The sequence below is a fragment of the Tamandua tetradactyla genome, chromosome 15 (genome assembly GCF_023851605.1).
Source record: "Tamandua tetradactyla isolate mTamTet1 chromosome 15, mTamTet1.pri, whole genome shotgun sequence".
NCBI lineage: Eukaryota > Metazoa > Chordata > Mammalia > Pilosa > Myrmecophagidae > Tamandua > Tamandua tetradactyla.
In genome coordinates, this window is record NC_135341.1 from 34,295,856 (window position 1) to 34,319,816 (window position 23,961).

At 53.3% G+C, this 23,961-nt stretch overlaps 2 protein-coding genes across 11 annotated transcripts in view; both read right to left on the reverse strand.

Moving 5' to 3' along the window:
- Nucleotides 1-2,727: 2,727 nt before the first annotated feature.
- GRM2 (glutamate metabotropic receptor 2) lies at nt 2,728-14,045 on the reverse strand. Of its 2 annotated transcripts, none has more exons than XM_077129131.1 (5): nt 11,534-14,045; nt 8,289-9,099; nt 5,712-6,787; nt 3,517-3,697; nt 2,728-3,269 (listed from the first exon to the last, which is right to left on the reverse strand). In XM_077129131.1, the coding sequence occupies exons 1-5, from the start codon at nt 11,981-11,983 to the stop codon at nt 3,196-3,198; spliced, it is 2,592 nt and encodes an 863-aa protein (XP_076985246.1). In that variant the 5' UTR covers nt 11,984-14,045; the 3' UTR covers nt 2,728-3,195. The 2 variants fall into 2 exon arrangements, with proteins under 2 accessions (XP_076985246.1, XP_076985245.1); XM_077129130.1 differs by having other exon boundaries at nt 8,289-9,126.
- Nucleotides 14,046-16,631: 2,586 nt separating this feature from the next.
- The window catches only part of TEX264 (testis expressed 264, ER-phagy receptor), a 30,150-nt gene continuing 22,820 nt past the window's right edge, over nt 16,632-23,961 (reverse strand). For all 9 annotated transcript variants that reach the window (XM_077129164.1, XM_077129163.1, XM_077129158.1 and 6 more), the window contains 2 exons: nt 20,719-20,887; nt 16,632-17,239 (listed from right to left, as the gene is read on the reverse strand). In XM_077129164.1, coding sequence (XP_076985279.1) covers nt 16,947-17,239; nt 20,719-20,887 — 462 coding nt within the window. In that variant the 3' untranslated portion in view covers nt 16,632-16,946. The remainder of the gene's footprint in view (nt 17,240-20,718; nt 20,888-23,961) is intronic.

The window sequence follows — 23,961 nt, forward strand, 5'->3', positions numbered from 1 at the left end:
CCTGATCTGTCTCTGCACACTTCGCCTGGGTCAGGACTTCGGGATCAGTGAGCACGGTAGTCCAAGCCATTCTCACCCAAGCCATGGAGACATGAGTAAGAGAGGGCTAGGCCCAGCCAGGCAGGCTGAGGGCTACCTGCAGTTTTCAAGGGACTAATGTGAGGCAGAGGTGAAGGATGGCAGGGGTGGGAGGTCCTTTGAACAAAACCATAGGGAAAACAACCATGCCCCAGTGTTGGCTCCCACTACCAAAGCAAAGCAAAGCAAACTGGCAATTACTGTCATGGACAGTCAGTTCACAGTGATGGCTGGCTCCCTAGGGTGGGCGAGAAACCCAAAAGGCTGGCGTCTCTGGCCCTTGGTCCTTGGAAGGAGCAAGCCTCTCTCTTTGAAGACTCCAGGTCTAACATAATCAGAGTCATCCCAGTAAGGGACTCTGTGCCCCCATCTCCTTCCCAGGCACATGTAACAGGGCTTTCTGGGACGTGGGTCATGGTGCTGCTGAGGAAGAGATCCAGACCCGTAAACCCATTCAGGAAAGGGAGAAGGATTTGGGGGTCAAGGGATTTGGTTTCGGTGATTTGTACGATTAATTGAGAGTTGACTATGGATTAAAAATAAATGATGGGGGAACAAGTGTCAAAATAATTTAGTAGATTGAAATGCTAGTGATCAATGAAAGGGAGGGGTGAGGGGTACAGTATGTATGAATTTTTTTCTTTTTCTGAATTGATGTAAATGTTCTAAGAAATGATCATGAAGATAAATATACGACTATGTGATGATATTGTGAGTTATTGATTATATATCAAGCATGGAATGATCATATGGTAAGAATGCTCGTGTTTGTATGTTGTTATATTTAAAAAATAAATAAATAAAGATTGAGAGTTGAAGAGTGAGAATCAAGAGATGTGTGGGCAGGAAGAGTTAAGGAAGCCAGAGCGCTGATCTCACTGGGGAGAGGGGATGTGGGGAGCCATGAGATGCAGTGGGCTGAGGGTTGGAGCTGCTGAGAGATGATAAGACAAAAAATAAGGAGGCTGTCCCTACAAGTGGGGCTGGGGTCAGAAGGAAAGGGGTGTGGTTGGTAGATGTGAAGACTGGCTCTCACCTCCTTCCTATCACCAACCTTCTCCCTACCCCACACCTCTGGGCCTTTCCCCTTAGATGGGTGGCAAGGATGGAGGGAAATTCTTCAGTGAATACCCTTTGTACCCTTTTAAGCTGTGAACCATGTTAATTATTAACTTTTAAAAAATATATATTTTAAGAAAAATTCCACTGAGCCACCCAAAGAAGGGAATCGGAGCACCCTCTTGACCTGTCCCGGGGCTGGAAAGGGTGAGAAATGTTGTGGGTCCGGTTTGGCAGGAAGACCCAGAAAAGCCCACCCTGGAAGCAGGGGTCGGACTGCAGCTCCCACATCCAGAGCACATCCAGACCTGGATCATTTGGGGCCAAAGAGCTGGAACAGAGACCAATTGCCAAAATAGCAAATGAAAATACAAGATGCCCATGCAATATTGGAGACCCGCTCATACTAAAAACGTTATCGGTTGTTTCTGAAATCCAAATTTAAATGGGCATTCTATAGTTTACTTGGCAACCCTTCACCCATCCCTGTATTGACTGGGGAAGAGAACCCATTTTGTCTTTTTTTTTTTTTTTCATTTTTCTGTTTCCATTTGTTTAATTTTTAACCCAGTTTCCATGACCTTGTCAGCCTGTGAATGCAGATGAGTTTCACTTAAAAATAGTAAATGTCTCTCGGGCGGGCCACAGTGGCTCAGCAGGCAGAAATCTCGCCAGCCATGCTGGAGACCCAGGTTTGATTCCTGGTGTCTGCCCATGCAAATAATAATAATAATAACATTAACAATAATAATAAATGCCTGGGCCATCCCTTTTCCTAACTCAGGCCCTTGTTCCTTTGAGATTCTGTGCTCTGGGGGCTCCCTGAAGCTGCCATGATCTTTGCTCCTGCTTGGGCACTGTGTCCACTGTTCTCTAGGCCACGTGAGGGCAGCCATTGCCAGGCATGAGTCCTGTGGCCAAGACCCTGTCTCGACGCCCTCTACTAGTGAGTCCCAGGCTGCAGAGGTGGGAAATGCCCCGCCTGCTAGTCCAAGCTCCTCCAAGGACTGGAGAAAGGCTCCTCCCCAATTTCTTACCTGAAAGCAGATGGTCTCTCCAACTACCCAGCCTCTGCCCTCCCTGCTTCGCCCACCTCCTTCCTCACTAGCTTTTTCTGGCTTTGTCCATTTCATGTGAGCAAGTGACATTCGGCTGGGGACCTCTTCTTGGCTCTTTTCACACTAAATTTAGCCTGGCTCAGCCTGGCTTGGCATTGACTGCTCCTCCAAGTGCCTGCAGGCCATCTGTGGAAAAGCCCACAGCTACCAGGGCCCTGGGCCAGAACAAGCCACCTTCAGCTGCCTCTCCTGCCCTGTCTCCCACACCACCCTGGAAGCCAGGTCCCCAGGGAAAACCCTCCCTTGCACTAACAGATAAGCCTGTGTCCAGTAACACCTTGGCTGGTCTGTTGGCTCCTTTCTAGGGAGGCTGGTCTATTCTTTCCCTCTCCCTCCTCAAGGTAGAGATGGGTCTGTCTTGGTGGCCACCAGGAACAGAGCAGAGTCAATGAACCCTGGCTGAAGGACAGTTGGGAGGTTGTAGTGGGTGTGATGGGCCTCCCTGGGTTAAGGGCGAAGATAGTTTGCTTTTTTAATAAACTTTATTTATAGATAATACAAAATAAACCACAGGACGAACTACTGTGCAAGGGGAGGAATGGCCTCACACTAACCCTCTCCCCAAACCCAGAATAACATATAAAAAATTAAAAAGGCCTAGAAGAGGGGTGGGTAGGGGCAGGGCTGGAAGCACCTTTGCTGATGGGGGATTGGGGCCTGCACTCCTCAGTCAGAGCTCCCCCCCCGCATCCCATTCCAGGGCAGAGTGGACCCTGGCTTGTGTTGTCCAAGCCCTGGGCCTGGAGAGGAAGGGACACAACTGCAAGGGCAGGTGGTGACCGCTGCAGAGGCCCCCTGCTGAGGATGCTAACATCTGAATCCAAAGGGTTAGGCAAATGAGTGGGTGAGACATTGGGGAGTGGGCATGGGGGTGCGTCCTGTACGTGGATCTGCACCAGGTTCCGGGGAACAGCCACGTCGGGGCAGGAGTATGGGGTCTTCAAAGCGACGAGGTTGTCGAGTCCACCACCTCACGGCCGTTGCAAACGGTGGGAACAAATTGGGAGCTGGAACCTAGGGAAAGGAAGCTGGAGTTTGGGGCTGAACCTTAGGTCCTTCACAGAGGACAGGTAGCAGGGGAGCAGGGCTGTGGGAAGAGGGGCTTTCTTCCTGTCCCCTCTAGTCTAAATTCATCTACAGACACCCACCTCACTGCTGGCCAAGGAATCTCAGCAACCCACAGAGTGGCCTAAAAAGCCTGTGGAGCTGAGCAGGGAGAGGGGGGCCCTGGTGGAGTGGGGTGCTTAGGGCCAACACTGACCTTGGCCCTGGCTGGAGCCACCCCTGGTGGTGGCACTGCTGAAACGGCTGGTGGGTGCACGGTGGCTGACCACATTCTTCTGTGGCTGGAAGAGGATGATGTGCAGCTTGGGTGCAAAGAGACAGCCGAGCACCACTGAGCCACTGAGGCTGACCGACACACACATGGTGGTGGTCTGAACCTGTAAGTGAGTGAGCAGGTACGGTCAACTGTGAGTCTGCCCAGAACGGCAGTGGAGGAGTAGGGGGAGTGACAGGGGATGGTAAGTAATCCAACACTGGGCTTTGGTCCACTTGCAGTCCCCAGAGGATTCCTAGGAAGTTTGAGCATGCTCCCAGTGTTAGCCCCAGTAGACCATTTTCACAAGGGATGCCAGAATTCCAGCTCTGGAGTATGAATATGTGGGGCAGGATGTGTGTGTACGTGTGTGTGTACAGCTGGGAGAGATGTGTGGGGGTATGGGCATGGAGCACAAGTATAAGTGCATATCAACGTATTTCCAGGTGACGTGTGTATATAGGGGGTGGTGAGTGTGTGGGTGGGTATATACGGATGCAAGAGAGTGGGTGTGGGATGCATGTGGGGGTGGGGAAATATGTGCATGTGTGTGCTGGAGTGTTTGTATGAGTTTACATATGTGTGTGTATATGTGGGAGTGTTTATGTGTGTCTACATGTATATGTGTGTGTTTGTTATGTACACAGGCCTAGGGGGCATGCATGTATGCATTGTGAATGTGCGTCCCAAGTGAGTCTTCAGCTGCCTAGGATTGGCATGCAAATCATATGCAAATGCTGATGAATCAGAGCAGACTCCCTCCCCAGTCCTGGCCTCTGCCACCCAGGCAGGTGGCCCAGCAGGTGCAAGCAGAGCAGCCAAGCCCCACGGTTCCTGCTCACCATCATTGAACCACTACACCTATGTTAAGGAGGAAGGGGCCTCTGCAGGGGCTCTTGCCTCACTTTTCCTGCTGCTTTAATTAAGATTGTCAGTTAAGACCCTGCTCTGCACTCCCAAGCTGGGTGACCTGGTGCAAGCGATTAAACCCCATTGTATCTCTGTCTCTTTCTCCATAAAATGAGAACTACAGAACTTACTTACATGAGGATTAGCCAAGATGACCTTCTTATTCAGAACTCAGCACATGTCACCTCCTCAGAGAGGCCTTCCCTGATTACAGCTATCACCCTTTTGAACCTAGGGAGACCCTACTGAAAAATTCAGCACAAGCTGGAACTTTGTTTGAAGTGCCAATCAGAGGTATGTTTTTCACCTGTTTTAAGCTTTTTCAGCCCTATACCTCCGATCTCCTCCACCACTGTACTTGCTTTACCTTTCTTACCTCCCCCAGCTTCATCTCTCAGTCCTAGAGCTGCCAAGAAGCACAACTCCAGGGGGCATGAACACATGGTATCCCTTGGAGCTGCAAAGCTTGATAGCCCTGCCACCCCCATTCCACCTTCACCTCTTCCTACCTTTCAACCATTTGTCTCTCTCCTCTTTAATGAAGGAAGTAAATACAGACCCTCTGCTCCAATCAGTCTCCTTACTGGCTGCCCTTTTCCACCTCCACTCTACCTACTCGAATCTCCCCATCCTGCAGCACCCAGTTTAAGGATATTTCTTCTGAGGCCCTCCCTCATCCACACACACACAGACCACACGCATATTCCCATGTTTCACTCTTCTGCACACTCACTGGGGGCTCTTTGTCAACCTTATTCAGTGTCAGCAGCACTTTTAGACTTAACTCTTTAGTTAATCCCTTGATCGTGCCAACTGGTCCAGGGGCTTCCCAAGAGAATCCCCTTGGAGATTCTAAGGAATCTTAGAATGGAGAGAATCCAAGTCTCCCATATTGTAACTCATCCCTCAGTGGAGCAGGGCAGAGCTCCTGCTCATTTGGACACATCTCTGCACTCCCATCTCCTCCCAAGTAAGCGTATGACATCCGAGTCCTGAAATTTCTTCTCAGCACTCTCTCAGGCCTCTACCTCCCTGGCCATTTCCCCAGCCACACTCATGGCCTTCCATCTTTTCCTGGGGTCCGGTCCCAACTGGGTCACCACAGGCTGTGCATCCTTGAGTGAACATTTAACTTGTCAGAGCCTTAGAGTTATCAGTAGACTAAGTGAGATACCAGGAAACAGAGCATCAGCATCCTGCCCCTCCCACCCATATGGCAGGTGGCTCACCCGGTAGTCACTGGAGGTGACGTAGAAGATGGGCAGGAAGGCAAGCCAGATGATACAGGTGGTGTACATGGTAAAGCCGATGAACTTGGCCTCGTTGAAGTTCTCAGGGCACTTGCGGGTCTTGAAGGCATAGAGCGTGCAGAGTGCGATGAGAAGCACGTTGTAGGCCAGTGAGCCCAGCATGCTGGCATCACGGTGGTTGCAGCGCAGTGTGACCACCTCCCGCCGCTCAGGGGCTGTCTCCTTGCCTGTGCCTGGTGCCTCCACCACCAGCCAGGCAACCACAATTAGCAGCTGGCCAGAGATAAGCGCCAGGCAGATGGCCACTTGTGAGGCAGGACTGATGAAGCGTGGCCGCTGGGTACCCTCTCGGGCCCCACCGAAGATGCGTGCAATGCGGTTGGTCTTGGTGAGCAGGGCTGAGTAGCAGACAGAGAAGGCAGTGCCCAAGCCGAGGCGCCGCAAGGTGCACACTACTGTGGACGGCTTGGCAATGAAGACAAAGGTCATGCAGTAGCAGAGGAAGACACCACCCAGAAGGATGTAGCAGAGCTCCCGGCCTGAGGCCTTGACCACTGGTGTGGCATTGTGCCGCACAAAGACACCCAGCACGAAAAGGGTGGCCAGGGCGCCCAGGCAGGCGATCGTGACGGGCCCCAGGGCCCAGGCGTCGCCCCAGTGGATGTACTCCTGGGGCAGCTCAAAGCAGCCAGTCAGGCTGGCATTGGGCCAGTAGCCCAGGCCGCAGTCAGCACAGGTGAACTCATCCAGTCGATACTCATAGGGTTGGCATGGGATGCAGAGCCAGCAGCAAACTTCACCAGGCTGCACGCTCTTCACCTCATTCTGGAGGCAGGGCTCGCTGCAGCGAGAGGCAGGCAGGGGACCAGCCAAGGGCGAGGCCCAAGGGATGAGGCTGGTGTCCAGGGTCAGGCCTTCTGCCCAGTAGCCTACCTTCTGGTAGCGATAACGCCCACCACCTGCCCGCAGATAGGTGAAGATGTTGTAGCGGCCAATTCCGTCACCAAAGCGGTCAAAGCGGACCTCACTGTGGGTATCAGCTGGGCGGAATGGGGCTAGGGGTGGGAGAGGGAAGGGAGAGATAGTTGGATTGGTGACCTCAACTCTCACCCTAACAAGAGAACCCAAACCCCAGAGCTCAGGCCACTATTAGTCTTTCTGATCCTCATCCCAACACTAAAGTTCTGCTCGATACCAGCCTTTTTCCAAGTGAGAGGCTACAACAAATTCCTACTCCTAAAGCCCAACATCAAACCCCAATCCTCACCAGCCCCAAACTCCAAATATAACTCCTATCTTAAAGCCTAGACATCTCCCCAAACCTAATGTCCACACTGATCCCCAACCACAATGCACCATACCAAATCTAAGTCCTAGTCTCCAACCCTTTCCCAAACCTCACCCATGCTCTCCAATGTAACACAAGAGACCCCAAAGTTAAATTCAGTCTTAGGTCTAGCCCTGGCCCTCCATAATCCTATAAATGCCAACCTAAGCTCCAACCCCACCCATATTAATAGTGATACCAGTGCAAACTGAACCCCAACCTCAGTTATCACTTGCTGAATGTCAGAATGTCCTTGGCAGCTCACCAACTACTTCCACTCCTCCATGCCTACCCCATCTCCTGTAGACCGCATATCTCCCAGCCAGGCTCAGGGGCCAGAGTTATTGTCATCCTGGTCCCAGTGAGAAATTAGGGCTCAAGCATGCATATGGGGTGCTTAAGGCCCCATGATGGAATAATACAGCCTGGATTTAAGCCCAGGTTTCCCAAGGCCCTCCTCTTTCTAGCCAGCCTCAAAATTTTCAGATTCCAACTCTAGCCCCACTATAAACTTCACCCAAGCCCAGCAGACTAAACTCTTAACAGCCTGGTTCTAACACCAATCCAATCAGATTCAAGACTCTGGCCCTCATCTCTACATTGATCTTATCATGACTCTGGACATTAATCTTATTGGAATTAGTTAAGTCTTAACTGGGCACCCACTACCACCATTTCTACCATGATTTCTTCCTTGAAGCATGGTGATGATTCTGGGACATTCTTTTTTTTTACTGGAACGTTATTTAAAATAGCTTTTGAGAAGACTGTGGCTACCATGAGTGGAAAATCAAGATTAGGAATTAAAAAGTTCCCAGAAAATAGAGCATTACCTTGACACTCATGATCAACCCACTCTTATTCTGCCTCTCACAGATGTTTTGCTACCTGAGTATGGGGTTTGCAGCTCCCTGGTCTCCATCTCTGATACAATAAGGAGGCAGAAAGTAAAGGGCAAGGCCCAAACAGAAACTGGAGGTGCTCAAAGTGGCAGGACTAGGCCAGAGGTCTACTCTCTGGAAGGGCTGCAGAAGGCAGAACGTCAGCCCTGGCTCCGGATGGAATCCTCTCTGCCTTGCCGCCTTTGTCCCAGCATTGACACAGGCTCCCTGAGTGAGCCCCTTACCTGCTCTAGGCTCTGTTTTCTTAGCCTGGGAATGGAACCTAAAGGCCTGCTCTACCTTGCCCTCAGGACCAGCAGCCCAGTGGACACTGGCCAGTACCATTACCGTCAAACTTGACATTGAGCACGAAGTCCTTGTAGAGGCGGCGCCCATTGACAGGCCTCATGGCGTCGCAGAGGCGAGTGGTATTGGGACAGAGTGCCTGGTGCATGTTGTGCAGTGCGTGTGCCATGGCATACACTGCATTGACCACAAACATAATCTTGGATTCCTGCTCAAAGGGCACAGCCCGCAGTGAATGGGTAGCACAGTCTCGCCGCCGGAAGCTGCAGTGGAACCTCTGCTCCCAAAACTCGTGGAACCAGGGATTCCGGCTATTGTTCCAGGGGTCCAGGTTCCGGAAGTAGGAGGCAAAGTCACGGATGGGGTAGGAGGCCAGTTCGATGGTGATGGCTCCCTCCGCAGCCCCCTCACTGCCAGCCACCACACTCTCCAGGGCTCCCCAGCCATCGCTGGCCACCCAGGTGAAGCTGGCATTGAGGCGCTGGGTGGCAGCGAGCAGCTCGCGGGCATCCTCAGAGCGGGTGAACAGGACGGCCACACGAGCACTGGGCTTCTGAAGCAGGGCTCGCACCACACCCTCGAAGGCTGTGCGGCTCATGGCACGGCCTACCTTCTCCGAGGTGGCCACACAGATGTTGCGGGCACGGGCCTCTAGCTCAAAGGCCTCGATGCCCGTCTCCCCATAGTCACCCTCGGAAGCCACGGTGGAAACATAGGTCCAGTTGAAGAAACGGAGAATCTCAGCCATGGCCTTGGCTTGGAAGAAGTCGGGGGGCACTGTGCGGGCAAAGTAGTCATAGCGAGACTTGTCACTCAGCTTGGCACTGGTGGAGGCATAGCTGATCTGTGGGATCTGAAACAGCCGCAGGAGGTTGGCCACCTGGAGTAGGGGGCAGGTAGAGTGCAAAGATCAGAGACCTGGTCAAAAACTATAGACAGATATGTCCCCACAGCTAATGGATCAAGTATCCATGAGGTCAGCCCTGAGGTCTCCCTCTCCCAAAAGACCTGCACCCTGACTTGACAGGAATTTTCTTTTCCTTCCCAAGGTCTAGGAGAGAAAAGATCCAGGGTCAAGGCACCAGGGTCCTGGGCCACACCTGACCTCCTCTGCTGTCCCTCTCCAGGTGCCTGGCAGTCATAAAAGTGGGAGGCACAGGGAGTCCTGAGAAACGATGGTGCTTGGCTATATCAGGGGCTGAGGGAGGCACTGTATGGTATCTGAGATACTCAGGGAAAACAACCTTTCCCTTGAGTTAATCCTAATGGGATGATGGAGAAAGTAGGAGGAAAAGTCCTCTTCTCTATACACCACAGGAAGGGAGACCTACACCTGAGAGGTAAAGGGTTGGTTTTCCTTGGGTGCCTAAGCTTGAAGGAAACAAGGCTTCCTGCTCTAGCACTGACTGCCTGGCACCCCACCCCCTACCCTTGGGTCCCTGGGGCTGACTCACAGGAGAGGGGTCTAGCTCATGAACTGGTGGGATGGTGGGTGGGCGAGATCAGGGCATGGCTCAGGTTGCACAGGATGGGGCTAGGTCCTGTATTTGCAACTGCAAGCACTGGCTCTGACTCTGAAAGTCCAGAGTTCAATGCCCCCTCCCACACTTCTCACCTTTGTGTTCCTGAGCAAAACTACCAAACCTTCCTGGGCCTCATTTCTAATCCCTGACTTACAAAGCTGCTGAAAGGATAATGCATAGGAGGCCACAGTGCCTGGCATGCAAAATTAATAGGGATATGAGAAAGAGAGAAGAGTCAGTAATGAGGGGGAATCAGCAATGGGCAGGTGCAGCCTACCAAAGGAGGGCAAACTTGCACTGATCAGGACAAGTAAAAGGCAGGCAGATGCTGATGTGTGGGATCTGCTACCAGAGGGAGGCATTTTGTGGGTAGCGGAGAAGGTACCTGGACTCCTGGAGATGAATGCATAGGGCCCTGAAGAGAATTATGGAGGAAGTTTATAGGAAAGCACCCCCGGGGCCTGAAGACATTAGCAGGTAGGAGGTTGCCCACCCACCCCTGCTACTAGTCAGGGCTGTAGATTCAATGCTGGCAAAGCCATGCCCATCCAAGTTGCTACCTAGATTACCTCTAGGTAATCCACCTCTCACTATAGATGGAATTCCCCGGTCCCCCTGCTTCCCGCCCCCTCCCTGCCCCCAAGTTAGTAACTGACTACATGGTTCAGACTCCTGCTTCATTCTCCTAAACAAGCATTCTAGTCAGGGTCCCTGGCTCTGCCCCTGATGGCAATGTCCTCAGCCAGCCTCTCCTAAAGGAAATTGAGGCCCCAGTCAAGGTTTCCCTTATACTACCCCCCAACCCTACCCTCAGGTCTGACCTTATCTTCCAACATCCTATTCTGGGCACCAACTAGTCAAGGAGGGATAGGGTCCTACCTGGCCTAGAGAGTTAAGTTACACCCAGGCAGCAGCAAAGGGATATCAACTAGACCAGAACTCATTGCTGATGCCAGTACCCTCTGCTGACCCCTTGTGGAATATCAGGCAGAGGGGGACAAGTCACTGCACCTCTATGAGCCCAGGTCCTGCTTAGGTGAAGAGATCTGATTCTTTCACCTGCCCACCCACTCAAACGCTGTGCACCCAAGAGACTCTGAGGTTCCTCTTCCCCCAGTACTCTCCGCCTCCCTTCCTCCTGGGTCCCCTATGCCTCTGTTTTTCTTCTCTGGGCAACTCCTGGCTTCTATCTGCCCACCTCCCTCCAACCCAGGGACAGATGATTTGATAGACAGGGCTTTGGTTGAGAACCCTGCATTCATGTCTCCACTTTGCCACTGCCTCAGTCTCCTCATCTATAAAATGGGTAAACAGTTATAATAGCTGATAATATTGATTAAGCCCTTATGACTTGCCAGGCCCTCTTATATCTATGTTGTATGCATTACCTCAGTAAATTTCCACAACTCTAAGGTTTATGAGGTCCATTCTACAACAAGAAAACAGGCATAGAAAGAAGTAACCTGCCCAGAGCCACGTAATTGTAAGGGGGCAGCCAGAATTCAAACCTGGAGATCAGATAGAAGTGTTGCGTGTATGTGTGTGTGCTTATGCATAGGTGCACATGTGTGTGGTAGGAGTGGGTGGGGGCGTTATCCTTGCACAATCGCTAAAATTCGACCCCCCCTTATGTGACATTTTTTTAGTCTTGTGTAAAAGCCAACAAAGAAAGCTTCCAGTCTCCCTTCCAATACATGGCAACCCCGGAGCCCCTGCTCAGTGGGAATCCTGTGCTGCCACTTCCAGCCTCCCTCCCCACCATACCTGGATGGAGACGTCGCTGTAGGAGCCTCCAATGACTCCAGTGATGGCAGTGGGAGCATCGCTGTGTGTGGCATAAGAGCCGTCCGGGCAAATGTGGCGTGAGCCTTCGGCGCCACGGCTCAGTGAGGCACGCACGAAGTCAAGTGCCTGCTCCAGGGCATATGTGTCCTTGGAGCAGCTGTCGAGGATGTGCGCCCCTAGGTGCACACCCGGCAGCAGGTACGGGTCGCGGTTGATGCGATCCAGGGCAAAAAGCATGGCTTCCAGGCGTTGGATGCCGCGGTGCTCATTGACGGGACCGCACTCCTCAGTTGGACCGCCCTTCTGGTGCACCGGGAACAGCCCTCCCAGCACCAGGTCCCCCTCCAGGGTCAGCACCTTCTTGGCTGGGCCCTCAGCCACAGCGCCCCACAGCAGCAGCAGTGCCAGGAGCCTGAGTAGTGATCCCATGGCCCCAGGGGCAGCAGGTGGACCCAGCAGAACTGGGCCTCCAGGGGATGAAGGGAGAAGCAGCAAAGGCAGAGAGAGGAGGAAACAGGGGCAGGAAGAAACAGTCAGGAAAGGACAGAAAGGAAAAGATATGAGAAAGGGCCCAGCTCCTGCAGAGAGAAAGAGAGATAGACAGACAGGAAGAAGCAGAACCTGAGAGCAGCTTCCCCTTTTGACTCCTCCCTTTCCCAGGGGCTCAAGAGTCAGGAAGAGGGTGGTATTGCTAACTAGGCTTAGCAGCTTCTGGGACAACCCCTGGGCCTTTCTCAGTATTGCCCTGATCAGAGGCTGGAGATGGGCCCATGTCCATCCCAAAATTACTAGAGGGAGAGGGAAGTAGGTAGTGCGTCCCCATGCAGAGGACAGGACACCCCAGGCAGCACCATGGTGTCCCAAGCCCTCTGAGAATTAAAAAGTGCCCAAGACCCTACCCAAACCTCATAGGACACCAAGGTCGACACCTTTGCAGTAGAAGCTACATCAGAGTTACAAATTTAGGGATCCAGTTCCCATCCTGATTCTTGGGTTTCCAGAGAGGAAGCATGGCTAAGCTGAGGACCTACCAGTGAAGAGGTAGGGAAAACTCTCTAAGGGTCAGTCTCCAACTCCTGGGGAGAAAGGGGCCCAGGTGAGTACCCAAGGAATCTAGCCTCTGGTTCTTAAAAAGCCATTCCCAGAGCCTCTTGATTGAGGAAAGAATAGAGACCCTAGGCTCTAGGAATAAGACAGTAAGGTGGAGAGGATAGTTCCAGGGAGGGAGGGACACCAATTGGCCGCAGGTCCTAAGTCAACAGGTCAAGGGGATGTGCGTGTGTGTGGGGTGGGGGGGGCATAGTTCACCTGATTAGATTAGATTAGAATTTCAAAACAGTTTTAAGGGTAAGACTTTTGGAGTCCTTAGCTCTACGTAAGATATTATTTGAGACTTTGTGCCTTAGCTTCTTCTTCTAAGGCAAGTCAGCTCAGAACCAAGCAGAGAAATTCATCATTTTCAATCATCCCAATCCTCAGTCTCAGGGCTCTGTCCACCCTAGCCCTGACCCTCAGAGAAAACCCTTCCTTCCCTCCCTCGCTTGCTCCCTCCCTCTTCCACTCTGCAACCCACCATTTGTGCCCTTGTTGCCTTCATAGACACATGCCCCACACAATCACGCAGGTTTGGAAAGCCTGGGAAAGGTATACACATCTTTCCTCAGAATCAGAAAGGAAACTGAGGCTGAGGAAGGGCAGCAACTAGTTCAAGGACCCCATGTTTTGGCCAAGAGATTGGAGCTCCTCATTTTGCCCCCTCTTCTCCCCAGGGCTAATCCTCCTGCTGTTGCCTAGGACGGGGGAGTGGGATGCTGTGCAGACCCTGAAAGGAGTGGCTCAACCAGGCATATAGGAAAGACAGAGATGGAGGCAAAAACAGATGAGGACAGGGACAGAGATGGGGACCGAGTCAAAACCGGTCAAGACTGCGAGCCTCCCACACGGAAGCCGGGACCCACGCTCTGAGCAGCAGAGATGGACGGAATTCCAGAGGTAGGTAACCCTGGGGACAGGGTCATAAAATAAGGCAGAGCACAGAGAATGCGGGAGGGAGTGAGAAAGTCCGAGAGGCTGAGACAAAGACGGAGATACTGACAGAAAGATGGACCAAAGGACAGAGGAGCAGGAGCAGGAGCAGAGAAGAAGCGCAAAGCAAGGCGCGTCCTTTGAAGAAAGAAAGGCGGGATGCCCAGAAAGGTCTTCCCGCTTTCCGGAGCTCCCGGTGAGAGCCTTCTGGACGCCCCGGCCCGTCCGCGCCGGAACTCCAGGGTCTGCGAACCCCCGGGGCATGGGTTTAGGACTGGTAAGGTTGGTGGCGGCCGCGGCGCCACAGGCTCACCCTACCTGGCGCGCCCGGCTCTGGCGCGGAGAGAAACGGAGAGGACCGAGGACAGTGGGGATCAGGCTCCTGCTCGCGTGCTCGGCGGCTATGCGCTCTTCGCCCGCCGGCTCCCCTCGCCGCTTTCAATCGCACTCCGCCCCGCCCCCGGCACCGGCCCGCCCCCAGCCCCTCCTCCATTTCCTCCCCACTCCAGATCTCCCGCTCCCCACCAGGTCCCCGCCTCCCTCTAGACCTCCCCACTGCTCCTTGCCTGCGCTTGAGGCTCCAGCTCTTCGCGGGACTGCCCGGCCTGGAGCTGTCCGCAGCGTGGTGCTGAATCCCTGGGCGCTCCCGCTGCGCTTTGGAGCAGGCGCCAAAGCTCCCGCTGAGCTGTCAGAACAGCGACCCTCCGTAGGGCACAGGGTTGGGAAGGTCAGGGGCCATTGAGCCCTAGAAGGTGTACACAATGCTATGGGTTCCCATCTGTGAGAGAGGAGAATCTGACCCACGGGTATCAGGGTGCTAGGGGAAAGGCAGTGGGGGGGGGGGGGTTGGGTGCATGGGAGATAGGTGGAGCTCTTGGCCTGCGTCCCACAAGTCTGCCCCTGTCCTCGCATCCTTCCTTTCCATCTAGCAACTGCAGCTCGTTCCACATACTGGGCCTGGATGAGGGCATGTGTCTTTTGCCCCATGTGAAAGCTGGGGCCTGAGTCACTAGGAGGAAGAGACTGGAGAGGAGGGTGGTCAGAGAAGGATGGGGCCTCCCCTTCCTGCTGATGACCTTCAAAGCTGTTATCCTTCTGACAAACACCCAGTCCTGACCTCCCAAGATTGACCCCCCCTCCTCCTGCCACTAATCCACACCCCTCATGTACAAAGGATACGTAGAGCAAAGAGGTCAATTTGGGGGTGTGTGGCAGGGCCAGGCACTAGGGTCAATCTGGGGGACATGCTGGGGTTAGGAAGGGATCTGAGAGGGGAGGGGGCTGGGGATGAGGCTCCTGGAACTAGCTGTTGTGTGGGAGGGTACAGGAGCTGGAGCCAGAGCAGAGGGAGGACAGCTCTGAGGAGATGCTCCTGACTTTTCTTCCCTCCTACATGGGGACAGGGAAGGGCACTCCTAGGTAGGGGGAGTGGATATTCCAGCTGCAGTTATAAACTGTGCTGAAGAATTTGAGGAAGAGGCCTGAACCCAGTCCTAGCCCCAAAGCTGTGCTATCTGTTCCCAGCAGGCACACATGCTAGCAAGTGCTAAGGGACACAGCATCCCTACATATGTTCCCCTGGCACTTTCCTTTCTTCCACAGGTGCTAGGAGAGGCAGAGCCCACTCCAATATTGCTAATGAATACATGCCAAGTCGAGGCTTCTCAGATATACCCACCCACGTGTGTGGTAGTTGGGGGAGGGGGTTACTGAGGACAGGCTTTTTCCCTGGACCCAAAAACCCAATGCCTCATGGCTCTGGAAAGAGCACAGCTTTGAAACAAAACAGACATATCAAACCCAAACAAACATAAACCCAACTGCTAATGGGAAGTGAAGTGGCAGCAGGATGAAGGTTTCCTCAGATGAGGCTGGGAAAACACACATCTTCCAGCTCTGGCTCTACTACTGGCTGGCGTCACCCTCCCTAGCTGGTGCAGAGGGACTGCTCCCTGGGAAGGGTGAGAGATAGGCCAGGCCCAAGGAGCAGAGCGGTTGACAGCAGGAGGGTGCTGTGGTGAGAGAAGCTGCACAGAGATCCCAGCCACACTCTCAGCCCCTCACAAAGGCAGCCTCACAAAAGCACTGAGCTTTATACACAGATTTGGCTATGCACATTCCAGCCTAAGAAGTTCATTACATGGCCCAAAGCAAGTGGGCTATACAGCCCCTCTGTAGCACATGGACACAGAGGTACACACATAGTCATGCAGTTACCACTTCCAGGTGTGCACACAGACAAGGACATACACCCAGCCTTACACACAGCTGTACACATGGACACCTGACCATACATACAGTTGTACATGTGGACACGGCCACACATGCAGAGCTGTACACATAAACACAGACACACACACACACACACACACACACAGATGCATACAGTTCCATATGGACAAAGCCCCCACAGACACATTCCCAGTCAGCCAGGCTCACATACTTTTAGAACACATCCACCATATAGTTAGACACAAAGCACAGTAATACACACACAAACACACACACACGCAGCCATCCACACAAATAAAGCCATGCCCAACCACACTCACATCCTGATGTCCACTTGGGCATAGTGTCATACAGGAGGCCCAACAGCAGTCCTAAGCATGCTATACACACACACACAAACACACACGTACCAATGCAAGGTTATGTGGCACTGATAGGCAAAGCAAGGATGTCCTCACCTGCTGGGGAGTTATCAGCGTGAGCACAGGCACACTTCAGCTACAGACACAAAGACATCTGTTGGAAGCAGATGAAAGCAGGCTGTGAGCTCCCCACTCCTGAGCCCCATAGGGCATCCCATGCTCAGCTCTTACACCCCTTACCCTGTCCTTCTCTACCTGCCCTCCAGCAGCCTGGGGGAGCCTCTGGGGCAGCTGTCAAATGGAACCACAAAGCAAGGGATGCAGTGCTTTCAATACTTCCCCCCCTTCTTTTCCCACCCCAGGGTACCTGACCACATTCTTTCCTCTACTTGGGGACTCCCGGCCCATCTGCACAGGGGTCTCAATAGTAAAGCAAACAAACAAATACACAGCCCAAATTCAGGTGAAACAAGAAAATCATTTGCTTTATTCTGGGTCCTGGAAGCTCCAATGAGTATGAAAAAAGATCTAACAGGGGTAGGCCCTAGGAGCTACTGCAGAAAATAGTCCTTGGCTCCTTTGGCCCTAAGAGCAGAGAGGCAGTGAGGAGAAGTCTAAGATAGAGGACTGGAGGGCAGGAGGTGGGAGGAAGAGGGAGTCAGGTCACTCCTGGACCCCCAACCCTGGCCTGGGCCCAGTGGTGAAGGAGGAAGAGGGCTGGAGAGTCTGCTCAGTTCCTTAGCCACTGCACCACAGAAGGTGCAAGCTATGGGTTACTCCTCGCCTTGCTCAGGGGTAGTGGGCTCCCGGGACCACTTGGTAGCCCCCAGGGGCTCAGCTTCAGGGCCCAGACGCAGCTCCCCCAGGGAACCCTCGCTCTCCAGGTCCAGCTCTTCAAAAGATGAACCGCTGGTGCCTGACTCGCTGTAGCTGTGCTCGCTGCGGGTGTCACCATCATCCCAACCACGGCTGCTAACCCCAGGAGACAGGGTGGTGGCTGAAGTCTCCCGGCTGCCAGGGCCCACCTCCAGGCTTATGGAACTTGTGTCACTCATTGTGTCAGCTCCTGTGGCCAAGAAGAGGGAGTACAGGTTTAGCGGGAACAAGGATCACCCAGCCCCCTCCTCCAGGGAGAAGGCAGAGATTCTACCATCAGCCTAGCAACACAGCATGTACAGTCCACTCATGAATAATAAAGCTACCCCTGGCTCAGGAGGCTCATTCTAGCTGCCCTCTGCCCTCTGCCATCTGCCCTGGCTGTTCAAACAAGGCAGAGGGAAAAAGGGGGGGAGGGAGGGAGAAGTAGGGGAGGGATGGAAAGAAGGAGGGAAAGAGGGAGGGAGAACAGCCTGCTGTGCATTCCTCTCCCTATCCTGAATTAGCCTCAGCTCCCTGCACTCCCACAAAGCCCGCTGCCATGCCCCCATCCCCTGCCACCAAATCCATTAAGGACTACTCAGCCCTGAGGTGAAGAGTAGTGAGTAGAACAAAGAGACCCAAGTAGTGTTCTTTCTACCCCCCACCCCCACCCATTTCAGACATGGAGACAGATTTGTCCAAGGCAGCTATACAGAACCCTGACCATAAGGCCTGAGGACTCGAAAATGGATTGGGAGGCTTACACCTAACCCCACTTCACTGCTCCCACCATGCAAGGCTCCCAGATGGTCAGCTATATCCAGGAAATCAGTTTAGCCCTATCTTAGGCCCACACTGAACCCTCACCTGAGGCAGAAGCTGGAACAGGAGTGGGATGCTGAATTCTTGAGAAATGCTCAACCAGTTGCAAGAGAGGAGGGATTAAGAGGGTTGGGCATTTTCAGGGTTATCTTACCCTATGCCTGAATTAATCAAGAGAAGCCCCTGCCCACTGCATCGCCAACCACTGTGGTTCCAGAGCTGGCTTGAAGGCTCAGACCTCTCTCAGGCTGTTCCTCTCAAACCCAAAAGATCCTCCTGGCAAGCTGTCCCTTCATTTGCCGTTTTTAAGAGCCACCCCTCACTCAGTTCACCTCCCCCCATTCAGAGGCACTGAGTGTAAGCTGAGGTTGGCAAGGAGGGGAAAGAACTGAGGCACACCATGTGCTGGTCTGATACCACCTCTCTCTCTGTATGTGGGGGAGGGGGGCAGAAGGTGAGGAGTATGCTAGCTTCCTCAGCTCCCATATCCATGGTGATGGAGCCTTGAGCCAGACACAGCAGGGGGCTACTTGGCATTTGGACTCAGCGCTGAGCCTTCTGTGAGCTTCAGCTGGGATCTCAGGGAGGGAAGCATGGGATCTGCCTCCCCACTTGCCTCACTCCCCACTGGCAGAAGTGAGATGAACCCAGGAAATGCCAGGCTACTTGCTATGCCCCAAGAATTGGCTCCTAGAGTGAAAGCATTTAAGCAGGAGCCCAGGTGAGCCCTGAGTTGTGGGGTGGTTCCCTCTGACCTTGCTACATGACTCCAGCCCCTCACTCACTCCTTGAATGATAATCTATGCCCCAGTGGCTGCAGGCCTGGAAGGAGTGGAGGTGCAATGTAACTTCCCCCAGCTCCAATAAACTGTTATGCCTTGCCTGCTACCACCCAATGGCTCTTTGGACCCCAACATGGGAACCTAGATGTTTGCTGGCCAGCTCCCTCCTCCCTCCCAGTTTCTGGGCGAGGAATAATCAAAAGAAGGAGCCGAAAAAAATAAAAATAAAAAATAATAATAATAATAAAAAGGAGCCGAGGGGAACCCCCTTCAGGCTAGGGCCCAGCTGGCTCGGATGCAGACACCTCCTAGGGACACGCGGACACTTCCAGCAAAGGAGCTTAAGCAGGGAAGCAGCATCCCTCCAGCCACATCAAGGTCAGCACAGGAGCAGATCCCAAAGTACTAGACCTATGTCCCAGGGAAGAAGATGCTAGGCAAGGCAGGGCAGCACTTAAATCCCCAGAGTGGCTGGGGCAGTGGATGTGCAACTGCCACCTTCACCCCAGTCTCTCCTACCTCCTCTGTCAATAGCCAGCACAAGGAGATCAAATATTCATCGCTTCTCTGGAGCTAAATAATACATCAATGTAATAACAGGCACAAGGCAGCTAATGACACCCTTTCACCTCCTAGCCCAAGCTGGGGCCCCAGCAGGAAGGCAAGCAGGGACAGGCCAGGTCTTAGGCAGGCCGGGCACCCACCATGCACTGCAGCTTAAGTGGCTCACACCTGGTGGCAGACACCCAGAGCCTGTCCTGGTATCAGGACTGACTCTGTCAGAGGTGGGCAGACCTCTCGGCCTCCATGCCAGGGAGTGGGTGGGCAGCCTCGTGGGGAGGACAGGCCAAGAAGCTGGGGGGTGTGAGGTACTGTGGCTACAGCCAGCTGCAGCAAATGCCATATAATTCTTCAGTACCCCTGGCAGGCAGTGTTTGGAAGAGAGGAAGGGAAACTGGGTGGGTGGACCAAGCCATAGGGAGATAAGCAGAAAGGGAGGTCACAGGAAGGTCATGGCTCTTCCCTTTCCTACCCTGGGAACTGCCTGGGCCTGGTGACTTTGTGTCACGTCCTATGGTCACAGTTGGAACACTGAAGAGTGTCTGCTGGGCACTACCATGTGGGTGGGAGCAATGCCCTATGGAGGTAATTAAGTGGCAGATGAAGTTAACTGTGTTGGACATGGGCCCTAGGGAGCAGAGACTGCCTTGCAGCTACCCCCCTTCCCTCCAACCCACACATGCTGCTCTAGGGTGACCTTGGCTATTGAAGATTGAATGGGCAGAAGGAGTTTCCTAAAAGAGGAGGCAAAGAATGACAGCCCCTTTTCTTTCAGTCCTGTCCCACTCACAGAGGTCATTGACCTCCATAAGTCACACCAGGTTCCACCAGGATGGCCAAGGGCTGAAGGCCCTGGGACTACTTAGGATGTTACCAGTAGGACCTCCATGGAAGAGACAGTCCAGGGGTCAGAAAGAGTCTCTAGAAAGGGGGTGGGCCGAGAGCAGGCAAGCAACCTGCTGAACCAGACCTGGGGTATTAAGGCTGCCAGCAGATGCATGGGCTGACTATGGTGGAAGGGGCTGGGGCTGATCTGGCAGATCCTACCTGGCTCTCTGGCTAGAGCCTGCCTCTCCTTGCCTCCTATATCTCTGGCAGGAAGAAAGCAGCTGGCCCTGGGTGCCCCACAATGGGAACAGTAAGACACTTTGTTTACCTCCTTACCTTCTAAAACCAGTAACAATCTTACTTCCTGATGAGTCTCACTAAAGTGACTCCTTTCCTGAGCAGCCCCAGCCCCTTCCCAGACTCAACTGTCTGTGGTCTGTGTTTCCAAGGGTATGCACCTCTGTTGAATCTGAAGAGAATCCTGGCAGGATCCTAGAATCTGTGTACCAGGGGGTTACCTATGTAAATCCACATCTATGTATCTGGGAACAGGTAACTCTGCGTGTAGATCTTAGAGGCAGGAAAGTCTCCTTTTTATGCCTCTGCCAAGCACATCGCCTGGACAAGCCACAGTACCATCCCAGTCAGGGAGGACCCCCAGGTGGGCCCCACCTTCATTCCCCACCCTCTGTACCTGTGCCATCCATCTGGGTGTCACTGGCCTCCACATGTCCCTGACTTTTCCGCTCTGCTTCCTTCACCTCAGGCACATAGAAGTCTCCCTGCCGTGCCAATGGACACATGAAATGGATCTGGTCTTGCTGGTAGATCTCCATTCGAGGGTGAGCACACAGCTTCCGCTCCTAGCCAGGGAGTGGCAAAAACAGGAATGAGCCCTACAGGAGCCCCCCCAACCCACTTGTCCCTGGATGGCCCCAGGAACCATGAACCATCAACTTCCTCCAGGGGGAACTGGCTTTGCCTCCCACGCAATCTCTCCCAAGTTCCAAACTCCTGCTGGGGGTGGCACACGCTGAGTCCTCTAGCAACAGGGTCCTCACACTCCAGGGTGCAGAGGTCTGAAGAGCCAGGAGTCCTGGGGCAAGAACCAAGAACCAGGGGCAGATATTATAAGAACACAGGAGACTGGTACTGCTAATCCTATGCGTAAATAGCACCAAAAGGCTCTTCCAGAAAGAAAGCACTGGTCTTAGTGCCATTAAGTTTAGCACCCACCCAGAATAGGGACCCCATGACCAATGGCTCTAAGCACTGACCTGTCAGGCTTTTTCTCTCAGGACTCCCATACCTGAACTCTTCCCTACCCTGAATAATGCTGATGGACCAACAGATGTCAGGAGAGACCAGTTCTTCTAGGCCTTTAGCCCTTGTCTTTGCTAACAAGTTACTAACAGACCCCAGACAGGGGTTCCAAGCTAGCTAAATACCCCTTCTACTCCCATTCTCATGTCAGACCAGGCCGGTGCCAACTTCTGTGGCTACTGGATATGGGTGACCTCCTCCCCTCTTCAAACCTGGGCCCAGGGACTAGGCAGCCCAGCCCTCTGGAAACACATAAGGACAGGAGGAAGACCCTAAGCTGGAAAGGCAGGTAGGCAGACCAAGTAGGCCTAGTAGTGAGTATAACCCCGACTTCTCACTGAGCTGGAACACCAATTTCTAGGGACACTTTCAAGTTCTGAGACAGGCACTTTACTACCCTTCACCTGGACAGAGCTTAAAACAGCCCCCCTATCTCCCAGTATGTGTGGAAGGGGGGCACAAGCATCTCTTGCTCTGGATCCCACCCCCCTATATTGTGGAGGAACAGTTACCCACTAAGCGGAATGTGCAGCCCTGCCCATTTACTGCTCACACACCAACCTTCACAACAGTTATTTATAGCACCTGCCCAGCTCTCACCCACAAGCTCTGAAATGAGCCTTCCACTTAGAGGTAATGAGAGACTTATCACCTGGTGAGAGAAGCCACTCCATGATTCCACTTGTCCACCCGTCCAGCCAACCTGAGGGCTGAGGAACCTCCTTCAACTAAAGCAGGTTAAGAGGGGTAAAAATGAGCCCACAAGGGAAAAAGAGAAGAGATCCTGAAAGGTTTATCCAGCCCAGACCTGAAACATCCAGATGGAAAGAGGGTCTGTCCAGAAGGCTTTGTGGCAGGTAGATGGCCTGGCCCAAGGTCAGCTGCAGTTCAGCCTTTCAAACATCATGGGTGACTCAGGTAAGGCTCTGTCCTGAGTGTCTGTGTGCTCAACTGCTGAGTGAGACCCTAACCTTGATACCTCCAGGGTCAGTGAAGAAAGCACCCAGTCTTTTTTGCAAACCTGGGTGCTCTTGGTATCTTATGAGTCTACACTTCCCCACCCCAAATGGGGGCAGCCATGGGAGCTTGCATGTGCAGCAGGTGATTGAGATGCTTTCTCAACAGCCATTTTCTGACATGGGGGAAGAGCCAGCCATCCCCAGCCCCTCAGTGAATGCCACCGATGAATGCCTCTGCTTCTGTACCTGCCCACATGCCCACCCCAGTGCTGGCCCTCAGAAGGAGACTGAGCAAGAAAACAATGTCAGGAAGTAGGAGCTATGCAAATTCTGGGGAGCAGGTAAGAGACAGTGTAAAGGCCCAAGGGCCCTGCCAATGCCAGCACCTGGTGTTGAGCATGTGCCAAACCTAAGCCCCATTCAGCAATCTGGGCCAGGTTGCCAAGGCCAAGGTCAGGGAGGCTCCCTGAAGGTGTGGGGCCTTTCCAGGTGATTTGAGGAAAAAGCATGGCCCCAAACCATAGTCAGTGCATGGGTTTACCAGTATCTCCATGCTCTGGCCCAGGCCTGGGCATTTGGAGGATCCAAAGGACAGGAGATGGGTGACTATCTGTCACCTGGCAGCCTGTCTCTCTGATCTGTAGATAACTGGCTGTTGGGAATGCTCCAAAGGACCAGAGCCTATTTGGGGGCCCTATCCCAACCCCTACTGGTACTCAAGCCATCTCCCAAGCTTCCCTTTCTAGAGGAGCTTGGTAGTACCAGGGATAAGAGGGAGTGGTGCTCATTCACCTTCCCCTCCAGGCCAGGCATCAAGGTAGGTAGCACCAAGCAGCCAGCCTGTGCCACCTGTTTTGCCAGCCCCCTCGTTGGCAGGCAGGAGACAGCTCTGCGGCTGCTCTGCGCATCTGCCTCCTCCAGAGAACCCAGCTCTGAAGTTGCCTGACTGTGGACAGCCCCGTTGCCATGGAAACTGCATCCTCCATCCCTGCCATCATCGCCTTCATCTCAAAGCCATCGGGGAGAACACAGGAATTGGGGAGACAGAGGAGGGGGAGAAAATTGTAGCCTGGCTACACGGCTCTTCCTTTCCTGCCCAGAACCTCCCTCCTCACAGTATCTCACACAGGGTGCACTAGCTGCCCAAGCCTGCCCCAGGCCTCCTGAAGGGGCAGCTTCATACCCAAACCCAGCCTGACCCCAATATTCCCTGCCACCTGGGTCCCACTGGCCCTCCCAGCATAGAGCTAATTAAAATCTCATTGAGGGCTCAGCCCCTTATCATTATAAACATGCTGGGTCCTGTCAAAATTCTGACACAGGGCAGATAAGCAAGGGCAGGAAGAAGGCAAAGGGGCAAACTTATAACCCAGGTCAGCAGGCAGAGGACATGCTTATGTGAGCCCCTACACCCCACTCCTGGGAGACTTTTCTCCCCTCCACACTTGCCCACTGAGTAAAAATGGGCCCAATGAGGGGTGGGGATGAAGGGTAAGGGGGCAGGACTATCCATATGCCCCATTCCTGAGTGATCAGGGACAGAGGACAAGTCCTTTCCTTTCTCGCCAGGTGCAGCCTCTGAGATAGAAGGGGTGGACATGAGCCATTTCTTAGGTCATTCATGTACAGGAGCAATGTCCTGGGCAGCATGCCAA

Excerpts from the sequence above, each read along its gene's own strand:
- GRM2 (XM_077129130.1), bottom strand. The coding sequence starts at position 11,983 with ATGGGATCACTACTCAGGCTCCTGGCACTGCTGCTGCTGTGGGGCGCT. Across the intron at positions 6,788-8,288 it reads GCTCAATGTCAAGTTTGACG|CCCCATTCCGCCCAGCTGAT; the intron begins GTAATGGTACTG and ends TCCCACCCCTAG. Across the intron at positions 3,698-5,711 it reads TCACCTCCAGTGACTACCGG|GTTCAGACCACCACCATGTG; the intron begins GTGAGCCACCTG and ends ACTCACTTACAG.